The 13,130-nt window shown below is 37.6% G+C and overlaps 2 protein-coding genes and 1 long non-coding RNA gene across 5 annotated transcripts; 1 reads left to right on the forward strand and 2 right to left on the reverse strand.

Annotated features, from left to right (window-relative positions):
* Window positions 1–562: 562 nt before the first annotated feature.
* On the reverse strand, window positions 563–3,486 carry LOC129738785 (uncharacterized protein K02A2.6-like). Its single transcript, XM_055730080.1, has 2 exons — window positions 3,356–3,486; window positions 563–3,067 (listed from the first exon to the last, which is right to left on the reverse strand). The coding sequence occupies exon 2, from the start codon at window positions 2,991–2,993 to the stop codon at window positions 2,100–2,102; it is 894 nt and encodes a 297-aa protein (XP_055586055.1). The 5' UTR covers window positions 2,994–3,067; window positions 3,356–3,486; the 3' UTR covers window positions 563–2,099.
* A 1,223-nt stretch (window positions 3,487–4,709) lies between these two features.
* LOC129738786 (WD repeat-containing protein 55 homolog) lies at window positions 4,710–5,848 on the forward strand. Its single transcript, XM_055730081.1, has 2 exons — window positions 4,710–5,361; window positions 5,432–5,848. The coding sequence occupies exons 1-2, from the start codon at window positions 5,315–5,317 to the stop codon at window positions 5,706–5,708; spliced, it is 324 nt and encodes a 107-aa protein (XP_055586056.1). The 5' UTR covers window positions 4,710–5,314; the 3' UTR covers window positions 5,709–5,848.
* Window positions 5,849–9,206: 3,358 nt separating this feature from the next.
* LOC129738788 (uncharacterized) lies at window positions 9,207–13,067 on the reverse strand. 3 transcript variants are annotated; one of them, XR_008735637.1, is made up of 8 exons: window positions 12,805–13,067; window positions 11,896–12,595; window positions 11,690–11,828; window positions 10,960–11,377; window positions 10,798–10,890; window positions 10,366–10,730; window positions 10,109–10,298; window positions 9,207–10,044 (listed from the first exon to the last, which is right to left on the reverse strand). It is a non-coding gene; the product is annotated as an uncharacterized LOC129738788 (long non-coding RNA). The 3 variants fall into 3 exon arrangements; XR_008735638.1 differs by lacking the exon at window positions 12,805–13,067 and having other exon boundaries at window positions 10,449–10,730; window positions 11,896–12,797; XR_008735636.1 differs by lacking the exon at window positions 12,805–13,067 and having other exon boundaries at window positions 9,208–10,044; window positions 11,896–12,797.
* Window positions 13,068–13,130: the final 63 nt, after the last annotated feature.

Here is a 13,130-nt window from a genome sequence, read left to right on the forward strand (position 1 = left end):
AGATGATTCACATTGACTTGCAATTTTCTTCAGGTGAGCTGAGCTCCGTCTGTACAGCTTACCAGTGTCAGCTGACTGGATAATGGTATCCGTTCCGCTCTTTTCGCGAATAACAAATTCTTCGCTACTGAAATCCGAATCAAGCTTGTTGGATTTCCGCATTCTTTTAGCCAGTACATGATCACCTGTTGTCAACTCACTGTCCTTTGCTCCACGTCTTCGATCAGCATACTGTTTCCCCTTCTCCTTAACCACTGCATCTCTATCCCTAACTTCCGGATCTTCTTCAAAAGACAAAATCGTCGGCAATTTACTTTTGATACGACGACCGAACATAATCTCACCTGGAGATTTTCCTGTAGTTGGGTGTTTTGATGAATGATAGGTCAGCAGATATAGGTACAGCTCTTGGCGCCAATCCTTCCCAAGCTCTTGAGCGATTCGGAAACGTTTAAGGATAGAGCGATTTTGGCGCTCAACCTCGCCATTTGATTGTGGCCAATATGGAATTGTATTCATAAGTCTGACACCGTTAGCTTCACAAAATTCTCTCAGCTCAATACATTCACTACTGAGCTGAGGAGCATTATCAGCTTTAAGTGCAACGGGAATTCCGTATCGGCTGAACATAATAGAAAGCTCTCGAATAACGTCACGCGCAGCTATTTTATCCATTTCGCAAATCTCCATAAAACGACTATAATAGTCTATTACAACCATAAGATATTGCCCTTCCGGTAAAGGACCGAAAAAATCCAGTGCTATCGTATGCCATGGAGAACTAGGTAATTTACTTCGTTGTAGTGGTTCCGGAGGTTCTGGTGCCCCTACCAATGTACATCCCTTGCACTTTTTTACGAACTTCTCTACCTGTGCGTCCATCTTTGGCCACCAAACATGAGATCGGAGATGATTCTTCATCATTGTGATTCCTGGATGACCTGCGTGGGCAGTCAAGAGTACTTTATCCCGAAGAGAAAGTGGAATAATTATGCGATCGCCCCTTACAAGGACGCCTTGAATTTCACAGAGCTCATTAGCAATCACACGATAATTAATCGGTAGATTTTGATCCTCTCCTTTTTCTAACAGTTCCAGAACTTCCTGAATCTCTGAGTCTGCCTTGCTGGCTTCTACAATATCTTGCCATACTAAAGCAGAAGTATTAACTGCTTGTGTGACAATCTCGCGAACTAGTATCTCTTCCGACTGGTCAAACGGAATCGCCTCTTGAACTGACAAACGCGACAAGATATCTGCCACATTCTTTTTTCCCGACGTGAATACTACTTTGTAGTCAAAGGCCTGAAGGCGCAATACCCATCTCTCTATACGCGCACATGGTTTCGAACGGTGGGTAAACAGGAAACTGAGAGCTTTACAGTCCGTGTAGATATCAAATGTTTTCCCCAGGAGATAATATTGGAAGCGCTCCACACCCCACACAATGGCTAGAGCCTCCTTCTCCGTTTGGCAATAGCGCCGCTCTGTGTCAGTCAGAGATTTAGAGGCAAAACTGATCACACGGTGATTACCAACATCATCAATCTGGATCAAAATAGCCCCTAAACCATGTGGGCTGGCGTCAGTAATTATTGCTGTCTTATCTTCAACTCGATAAAATCCCAGATTCTCAATTCGGCCCATAGCATCTTTGATAGCGTTGAATGCCTGTACTTGCTCTGCAGTCCATTCAAATTTCTTATCTTTATGTAGTAACCTCCGTAACGGTTCTGCTACAGTAGCTAGCATTGGTACGAACTTTGTAAGATAATTTGCAAGGCCTAAAAAGCTACGCAATTCTGTCTCGCATTGAGGTTCCCTAAAAGATTGAATAGCTTGAACTTTACTCTTCGCCGGCATTATTCCATTTTCAGTTATCTTGTGCCCCAAGAAGTCTAACTCTGTAACACGCAATTGACATTTCTCCCAGTTTAGTTCAATACCTCGATTTTTCAATCGAGTAAGAACCTGCAAAGCAAACAACAATAATACATACTTAAAAGAGTAGCTCACTTAACATCAAACAAGTTTTTTTCTGAACAGAAATCATAACTTTATTTCAAAAATAATTCTTCATTTATTTCATCAATAAGAAATTAACCAATAACCTGATCCAGGCGTTCATCGTGCTCCTTTAGGTCCTTTCCTTCAACGAGCACGTCATCAAGGTACCAGAATACCCCATCGCAGCCACGCAGAGTCTCGTCCATCGCTTTCTGAAATAGCTCCGGAGCAGTGACCAATCCAAATGGCAATCGTTTGAAACGATATAGTCCTCGTCGTGTCATGAAGGTTGTCACGTCTCTGGACTCTTCTTCTAACTCAATTTGTAAGAACGCCTCCTTAATATCAAGTTTACTCCACAATCTGCCACGTCCTAGCTTTGCCAAGTAGTCATCCACTGATGGCATTGGATGGTGTTCCCTCAACACCGCTTCATTCACTCTCCGCAAATCGAGGCATAGTCGCGGTTCCCCGTTTGATTTTCCAACCACAACCAGTGGTGAAACCCAGGTCGTAGGTCCTGATTTTACTTCAATGATGTCTCGTTTAAGTAACTCATCGAGTTTCCGGTCCACTGCTTCTTCCAGTGGTACGGGAATGCGTCGCATAGGTTGGTAAACTGGAACTACTTCTGGTAGCATCCGTATCTTTGCGTTTACACCCTTCATCTTCGAGAAAGGACTACCTTCGATGCTGTTTATGTGGAGCCCAACCTTCAGCACACCTAATTCCTTAGCAGTCTTATCCCCCAGTAGACACCGTTGCCCTCCTTCGACAACGAAAAACTCTGCCCTAATGCGTTGATCTCCAACTGAAATATTTGCAACGAATGATCCGAGAATAACGAGAGGCGCCATACTTCCGTAGGCACGTAAGATCCGGGAACTGCCTTTCTTTGATGTAAACACCTCTATCTGCTCGCTTTTCATCTTCTGCCACATCTCTCCACTGATAAGATTGGCATCGGCACCAGAGTCGACCAGCATTTCCACAGAAACTCCTCCAATCACACACGCAATAACGTTAGACTCGTTACCTGAATAAAAGGCAGAGGAAGAGGCTCAAGAAACTAAAAGTTCGGATAACATTCCTCTATCAGGTTTGATCAGCTCAATCGTGTATTGTAATAATACAACTTCTTTTCAACTCAATTTTTAAGTAGCTAAACGAACTTTATAGTTGACAAAAAGTTCGTATAAATAGCTAAACAGCTTCTAACCAGCTTCTAAAAGCACTGTTATAAGCAGTAAAAAATCGATAAAAATACTTCTTCAATTCTTCATGTGTCACCTTCTCAAGTCCGCTAATTTGATTCAAATTAAACAACCATATTTGTTACTAGACTCACATTCAAACAACTCACGAGGATACCGCTTGAAAATCGAGCTACATACTTGCTGCTCTATATGAACATCATGAGTAGGCCACGATTTTGCTTGATGTGATGATTTTCTTTAAAACGACCATCGAGTTCGTAATTTCTACTTCATTCCCATTTATTTTCAAGCTATTAAAAAGTTCTTCCGGAACTAAATGAAGTACAAGTAGACTAATGGCGTATTTTTTTTTGATTCCGGATTTGGCTCTGGAACCGTCAGAATAAAAAAGCAACTTTCGGGTTTCGAGTTATTCCATACGTAGGTGTGCGTGAGAACGAGCGCAATGTTTACATGCAGCTGTCATTTTGTTCTCCCTTCTGGATTTCTTCATTCGGTTCTTCACATCCGGATTGCCTTTTTCGTGTTCGGATTGCACTGGACAGCAGATAGTACGATTTTGCTTGGCTGAGAGGTTCAAAATCGCGGCAATAATCATTTTCCCGTTCATTATTTCAACTGTTTTGCTTTCAGCCAAAAACAGCTGTCTAATGTTTTGACAACAACGTTGAGAGTATTGGTGAACTTCTCGCAAAACTGACTTTCTTCTCAGGGCGACTCCGTCCGTTTTTCGAGCGAACCTAGGTTGCCTCTCGAGCAATAAATGAGCACGATGACAGCAGTTAGAGCGAACCTAGGTTGCCTCTAGTTTGCCTCCAGGTGAAAAAAAATACGGTATAATACAGACTGGACACTCTTTTTCAGTTTTTCGCAAATGTTATGGGCAATGTCGGCACCAGAGGAGCGTCGATCGCTAAAAATAAACTGAAATCATCGAAGCTGGCGATTTTATTTCGATCAAATTTTCATCGTTGAAATGCAAGTTGCCATGGAATGATTGTTTTTGTTTATTGGGTCCAAACGAAGAAATTAATCGCAAGGAATATTGGTGTGGCAAACATCCTGCCTAAAACGATCGGGGCAACGAGTGTTGAACCAATGTAGTGCAACAAGCTGATGATTAGTTTTAGGTAATTTCTTTCCGATTGATAAATAGGTTTATTTCAAAAGACATTTATTTCCAGCTCACTTATTTCAACCACTTCCGTTAGTTACTTGAAACACTTCTTCCGCAATCCGATTTGACTAAATGCCGTCGATGATTGCAACATTTGCCACCTTTACCTATACTAGAAATGCAAGGAAAATGGCTTTAAATTCTTCCTATGCTAATGGTAGAAGGGAAAGGAGGCTTCTTTACCAATAAAATATGATTCTCTTTTTGTAGGATATGAAAAGGGATTAAAGATAGAAGAATTTTAAAAAAAATCGTTCATTCATAGTGCGACATTTGATTCCCAACATATAATGAATCTGAAATCTTACAAATAAAAGTTAATTTAAAAAGAATTATTTTTAAGGAAATATCTAAATCAAAATGTATTATTGTCAATTGCACGAGTTTTTAGACTATTGAGAGAATCTGATTTGACAGATAACAATTCCGCACTCACTAACACCATCACATCCCGAGTAGCAAAGACCGTGGTTTTAATATAACCGAACAATGATTTTAAATTTAACAATAAACTTCATCCTAATATCTTAATCTTAATCAACCACTTTAAATCTTGAAATCGTCATAATTTTAATGGTAACCGTGAAATATATCGTTTATTCATTGTACTTCATAGTTGCCGAATGTGTCAGAAACATGATATAACAGCAATTTTCTTGTGATTTTTATGGATACAGTGAATTTGATGGTAAAATTGTAATCCAAACCATACGAAAATTGATAAATTTTTCCTATTTTTACTTCTTTCGAATTATCCGTGTAAGAATTTGACGCATAACACGTTTTTTTTTGTCGGACATTTTTCGCTCGAAGCCAACGAATATAAAACGGATTTGATAGTGTTCTAACTCAAGGAGGTGGAGGATTTTATCTCCAGCATTGCAACCAACGACCAGTGAAAATATCTGCAAATATGTTTAGCGGAGATGGTTATTTGGCAACAATCAGCATACCTCAGAGGTGAGACTCATTTTTCACTTTCCAAATAAATCTTTCTAAATTTCAATTTAACAATTTAAACCAAACACAGGGTAATGCACATTCAATCGGAGCCATACGAGGAAGAGCTCACCTGTATGAGCATTTTCCGGAATGACAGTGAACTGGCAGTGGATTCGTCGGAAGGAAACTTTCACATCTTCAACTCGGGTGAGTTTGAATATTGCAGTGACGCATTCACCGGACCGAAAGCCGGGGTCAACAAAATTGTTCCCATCGGCGAACAAATAGCTGTGATCAGATGTGAGGATGGATTTCTGCTGGCAATGACGAAATCATCCCGGGGCTGGAGGAGATGGACCAGATAAAGATGTGCCAAGGCCGTGGTTGCGCAAAGGAGCCCACCCAATACGCCGTGCAAAATGTGACAAATTATAAAAATATTCAAATGAGTATATCATTGTGCCAAAGAAAACCGTTTAAAAAAATAAATATTCTTGAAAACAAATAATAAAGTTACTTTTTTCAATTTAATTTTGAGAAAAAAATTAATAAAATCAATTTCCAACCATGAAATTTCACGGTTATGAAGGCTTTAACATATTATGAATAAACATTGAATTTCATTGTGGTTCATCATCGTAAAAACCATTGAAATTCAATGCAAAACGATAAATTTAACAGTTTCATCGAAAAATACTGGAAGCTGTAAAAACCATAAACTTCATGTTATTGTGTTCCAGAATGTATGAGAAAAAGTTCATTTTTTCATTGTTAAGTTGCTTAACAACCACCTTTTTTCATGGTGAATTTTGCCGAAACCATAAATTTCACTGTAAAAGAATATGAATTTGACAATGCTTTCAAGGTTTCATGCACCATGATTCGCATAGTGTCAACTATAAAACTCATGGTTGCGTGAAAATGTAATTCATGGTTTTTTCATAATGTTTTTCTATTCGGGATTCTTTATATAAACTACCCGAATAGCCAAGACCGTGGTATTAGTATAACAAAACAATAATTTTCAATTTAACAATAAACTTCATCGTAAAAACTAAATATTTATCAACCGATAAAAATCTTGAAACTACTATAATTTGGAAAGTCACCATTAAGTATATTGTTATTTCAAAATCTTCCATAGTTGACATTTCTATCAAAAGCATGGTTGCACAGTTTTTTTCTTGTAACTTTTAATGTTACAATGTATTTCAAGGTAAAATGAAAATCCAAACCATACGAAAATTGATAAATTTTTGCTCTTTTGCCCTTTTACAATTTTCCGTGTAGAGAAATTTTTTCGCGCTCTAACTTTTTTTACGGATAATCTTTTCGTGATTTTCGCGGCTGAAATCAGGTTATCCGGAAAAGCTCCGAAATCAACCTTGCGGGATTTGAATAGGGCGGATAGGGAGAGGATGCCTTCAACTGCAGTGATGATGGTAAGAACTTTTATTATTATAGGTATTCATTGATTTGTATGATGATAGAAATTTCTTTTATTTCAGAACCTGCGACGGCAAAGTTCCCCAACTTCAGGTAAGGCCCGCATACAATTTGGCTGGCGTGGGCAGGTCAGACGTCCGACGCAGCCGTGTCCCAGAGGATGGTTGTGGAGAAGAAGGCTCAAGAACCGCCGGTGTTGAAGGTTGGAGATCAGTGGCTGAAGTGTAAACACAGAGAATGTAAATGGTTCGATAGTTTTTTACAGCAGGTAAAAAGTGACAAGCCTTTTATTTTTAAATACTAAGAACTTGAATAAAAAATGATGAAAACAAACGGAATAGTTATTTTAAATTTTATTTTGAAATATAAATATAATAAGAAAAACAACTGAAAACAATAATTCAAACCATGAAATTTCACGGTTCAGAAATCATTATAAATTATGAATTAACCTTGATGTTCACCATCGTCAGAACGATATGAATTCAACATAAAACAACGATTTTCACAGTTTCCTTAAGAAAATTGGAAGCTGTAATGATCATTAACTTAATCGTTTTTTGTTTCAAAATGTACACAGTAAACGAAAATTACCGAGTTCGGTAATTTTTTTACCGAAATCCTAACATGTGGAGTTCGTTAAACCGTTCGGTAATTTTTCTCATGGCAGAGAAGTGACAGCTGTCAAATATTACAGACCTTTTTCGGTAAAACATTACCGAAACTCGACAGATCATGACTAAGATCATCTGTCAAATTATTGACAGTTGTCAACGTGATAGCTCGTTATATTACCGAACAACGGTGTTGTACAACCGAAATGCCTGTAATTATTACTGAAAGGGCGGTAATTTTTAACCGGAAAACTTTAGAAGCTCGTTAACATGTACCGAACAACCGGAATAGTTACCGAAATACCAGTAATTATTACCGAAATACCTAAAATTATTACCGAAATACCTGTAATTGCTATTAAAATGCGGGTAAATATTACCGAAATACTGTGATTTTTTTACTGAAAATCTGTAAATGCTCTGTAATATTTACCGAACAACTGGTGGATTTTACCGAAATGTTTGTAATTATTACTGAAATACCACTAAATTTTACCGAAAAATCTGTTATTTTTACCGAAAACTCGGTAGCTTTTACCGGAATGTCGTCTATATTTACCGAAAACTGATTTTTTTTTTCGGTAATTATTACCGAAAACCGTTAAAACGTTCGGTAATTTCAGCTTATGATGCTCAGTGCATTACGCGAGATTATCGGAGTCTCCAGAAAACACTTAAAGCGAAATATTTCAATTGTGATGGACTGAATAATAATATTTTAAAATTATAAAAATTTCAAAGGTATCTTAAAATTAATTATTATAAAAAACAGTCATCTGTGCTCGTCAGAATAAACAAATTTCGTTTCAAGTGTTATCTGGAGACACTGATCATCTCGCGTTATGCGCTGTGCATCATAGGCTGAAATTACTGAACGTTTTACTATTTCCGGTTATGATAACCTTAAATTTAACGGCTTCGGTCAATATTCAATAAAAAATGGCTTTGGCTACCAAGTTATGAAATAAAGACCTAAAAAAGAAGAATATTTTGAGTTGAGGTGGAACAACTACACTCATGGAAATGATTATGAATTAACGCTTACCTTCATTTACGACGACCAAATCAATTCATAAATCAAAGCTGTTAATAAATTTTAATTTCTAAATTCCATTTATTAATAAATTACTTGAACATTGTCATGGGAATCATCTGTTTCAATTCCTGGTTCTGCTGCCAATAGGCCCCAATCACATTCTGGACAATCCTTACCAGATACTTGGCGTAGAGTTTAGGCCACAATTTGTTCTGTACCAGCGTTACGTTGCGGAACATCTGAACCGTGCATTATTGCCCGTAGCGCCCGTTCGATGCATTGCGACAGATCAAACTGTTTGATCCGCGGAAAGATACGTCTATGTAGCTAAGCTCCTGGTTGATTTTCGTTGGCCAAAAAGTGTCAAGTATCTAAAAAATATACAATTTTGTTAAAGAAAGGGTTGAAACGTGGATTATGAAATTTTGATCTACCTCGATTTTGTGTATTCAGGCAAACGATACACACTATTAAATTTTTGGTGTAAATTTATGTCAAATTGGATGCACAAAATTGAAGCATCACTTATGACATAATTTTACACCAGAGAACGACACAAACGCTTGAAGCCATAAATTGCGAAAAACAAATAATTAGATTCTTACTGATGTAAATTTATGTCAAATTGGATGCACACAATAAAAACGTCGCATTTTACATAAAATTACACTCTCTTTGACGTAAAACTATAGAACCATAAATTCAAGCGACCTCAAGGATTTATTCAGAGATATAATGATAATATGCGTTTTGTGTTCCATAAATTTGTATTACAATTACAGTTCGTTTGATGAATATACAATCTTTTAGCTAACATAATGATAATTGGAATACTGTTTTAGTCAATTACTAACTATCGGATGCCAACATGTAGCTACATTTTGAGAGTTGGCGCAGTAGTTTAAAATTGAACCGTTTATAGAAGATAATGTTTTAGTCAAATACCGTACGGAGTACAGCTTCTTCAAATTCGTCATAATGGCATGATCGATAAAACAATTTAAAGCTATCATTTTGGCGTGATCATATTGAGAAAGTGACACCAACCTTTCGACGAAATTCATTCCCGTCTGTGAAATTAGCCTGTTGGCTTATCGACAAACTCAGTAGCATCGGATCTTAATAAACCATGCTTAAAATTGATGCGCACAAATCGTTTGTTTGTTTTCTTTTTGTCAAGCCGTTGTTCGAGTTGTGGCGGAAATGACCGGCTCTACGGAACAGGAAAGAGAACCATTTCCAAAGGCAAAGGAATTATTTACAGCAATATGAACTTAATGCATTCCATATGCATAAGATTCTGTCAAAAGAAATGCATAGCTAATTAAGAATCGATGAAACTACGTTCGACGAAACTCGCGCTTAGTAAAGGAATACGCCTAAAGGTAGACTGCTCGACAAGAGCAGATGACGGATAAATTGGTTCAAATTCGAGTCTTAAATACGCCAAAACGTTGGCTTCAACGAGGCAGATGCGTTTGGCGAAAAATTGTGCAGCCTACGAAATTTGTATTTCGGAACAAACTATCGGACCTTTTGGTTTCGAAAATTCTGCCGTGCGGGTAGTGCGGACCGGTATTTAGAAGTCTGACATTTCATAACGTCCTAGAATGAAAAATAAATACTTAAATGAATTTTGTCCCAGGAATTATTTTAGGTATAAACGTACCTGAGTTTTGGTTTTTTACGAAACTAAGTTTCTAGGATCGACTTGAAATCTTTTCCGTTAGTCATAGTTCCAGCGAGTATTATTAAAATAACAAATTAAATGTGTTACGGCACCGGTGGAACCTTTAACGGGTTGTTGATGCTAATTGAATTTATTTTTATGGCACCGAACTCTGCACTCTTCATTTTTCCTTTAAAATAATAAAAAAAAATCTTTACCATCATTATTTTAAATAGTTTTCAATTAGTAATTCATACCAGTTTAGGAATTGATACCAGGTACTGCATTGCTAAGCGTTGGCTCAATCGAGTGCCTGGTTAGTTTGAGAATCTAGGATTACCTTGTTTTCAGTTGACTAATTCACGGTAGATGCTATTGGCATTTTTCGAAATGCCCATTATCTCCTTTGCTTCCTCGGTCAGGCATTCGGGTTCCAAATTTCCCACTAGTTTAGACATCTCGATAAAGCATCTTGATAAAATGTGTCAGTTCCTTCCTTGCCGTTTCTCACATCGATACTTTTAGGTCTGCAATTCCGGCAGTTGACCGGTGACAAACTTCGTTCATCAAGCTCTCGATTTCGATGATACTGTGGACCGTGTACGAAGAGCAATTGCATCAGCTGTTGGGGAATCGGGATAGCAACTATTACTCAGCGGAACAAAAAGTTGTATGGATTGTCTGCTTACCATTTTCATAGTTGTTTCCGGACTGGTTTCACTATTAATTTCTTCCACGTCAGCTAGCGCCGTTGTTATATTGATCACAAACGGTTGTTACATCTAAATGTAGAATGGATAAGATTGTGAAAGGTATTATTGGCAAACGAAAGCAAAGATAGTTCTACTTACAGAGCTTTTAAATTTCAGCAAGACTCCGAACGTTCCAAACCAGCTGAAAACTTTGTTTACATTTTTAGGATTGCCGTTGGGATGCTCATTTTTTTTAATCAGGCGTACATAAAATTACATCTAAGAATATTTAAATTTCGCTTTTGTGATTTAAAATTATGTTTTTTGAAATTTATACTTCAATTGATTCCATAAACTTTTTCGAGTGTGTAAAGTTTAGATGCAAAATGATGTGAATTTAAATCATTCATTAATTAGATCAAATAATTATGAGGTCACGAAGCGTTAATGGCTCGTTTAATTTTATAATATTTTTGGTGTGTAACTGTCGATTTCTGAGACCAAATCAGCAGTCATTCACGGTATTTTGTAGAGGAGTCTGCGTAAGAATTATCTGTCGGCTGCCAAATCCAAGTTCCTGTAAGAGAAAAATAATCTCATTCGAGTATCATTGTATTCCCGAAAAGACTGCTAATCAATGATTTCTAGCGTCCATAGTCATCTTTGAACTGTAGAATTGACTCACTTAACGTTTTGTCCTTATCTAACTAGGTAGTTAGACAAAATTGTAAAATTTACAAACACAGAAAACGAGAAAAACGACTCATTACAAAACGAATAAAAAAGAATTCACAGACAATAGTCTTAAAATTTTCAGAAACATCTTTACGAAAATACAAAGGTTAAACAAAAATTAACTTGTAAGCTTTCTTACATGAATACAATTTACCTTAACAAATGCTGCATTTATGTATCAGTGGATGTGGTAGCTTTATCCGGGCTTGATTGTATGGCACACAATCCATGGAACGAATTTTTTTCCGAAACAGTCGAGCCACACTAACATGTCTCTTGAATTCGTCTTTGACCTGGTAACGAAATTTCAAATTTATTAAAATGACGATAATTGACATAAGAATTAAAAATAATTCTCACCAGAAAATTCTGCAGTTCTTTCCACTTATCATCGAGCGGAGTGGTTCCGTTCAACGTTTTCATGTCCATACTATCGACAAACTTTTGCAGCCATTCGAACTCTTGTGGAACTATACTTGAGAGTGGACTGATCCTCAAAGGGTTCAGACACCGGTTGATCCCGGATTTTGACTAAACGAGGCTTCGGTTAAAATCGATCTAGCAGCGGGATCAACCTGTGGCACGCTTTTCTTTAAGCTTGCAACCGGGCTGTTGGTGCCGGGTTGCCGAGATTCATTGCGACCACTTCTGAGACAGATTAAACTCTGGTAGAGGTGAGGACCTCACTTATGAATTTTGATCATCGTCGCGGATGTCGGTCTTCGAGCTCTGAGTCTGTGGGGTTGGAGTAAAATCGATACCCAATAGAAGATTCAGGTTGCTGTTTGATGAGTCTAGTGCGATGGGAGATGATGAAGATGAAGCTGCTGATGTTGCTGCTGGAGTGGATGAAAACGATTTTGGTCATTATTTGAATTGGCGCTGGAATGAAGCCAATCAAAGTTCCGATCCCGCCAGGCGTAGGATGAAGTTCAACACCACTTGATGATGATGACGATGGTTTGTTTATGCTGGTTATGGAGGTGGTGGGACAGATTGGCAAGAACTGCTCGAATAAGGAATGGATTGTTGTTCCGGTCTTTCACCGGCTCCTGCGTTGCTATTGAAAAATTGTGGATGTGAGCAATTTGAATGTAGGGATTGTCTGAATGTGGAATATGTGGTTATGAGTAAAATAACAAAAAATGACAATTTAAAACACGTCAATTCTTGACACTGAACGTAAATATTATGCAGAAAAAGTCATGAAAATAAGTTTGAGTCTTCTTTTTTATTCTAAAATTACAATTTGTATACCAGTTTATTTACCTTACTCATCAATGGTGTTTCCTCTACGTCAAATAATTTTCTAACTCGTGCACGAAACACAACTGAAACAATTAAAAAACTTCCACTTGCGTACATTGCGCTTTTTTTTTGCTCGCAACTGCTGAACGGCTGTTAGATACAAGAACGAAACGAAAATAAAATGGCAGTGAAACGTTTCCTATTTGTATTTGCCTATTTTACAGCGGAAGCGGGATGCCAATAAGACTTTGTGGTATTAAGAGAGAGAGAGACAGCTGCGCTCAAAGCTGCCAGAAAAAGACACTTGAAATTTGATGTCTGTTTTGACAGCGACAATGATTTACAGA

Source organism: Uranotaenia lowii, chromosome 1 (genome assembly GCF_029784155.1).
Source record: "Uranotaenia lowii strain MFRU-FL chromosome 1, ASM2978415v1, whole genome shotgun sequence".
In the NCBI taxonomy this organism is placed as follows: Eukaryota; Metazoa; Arthropoda; class Insecta; order Diptera; family Culicidae; genus Uranotaenia; species Uranotaenia lowii.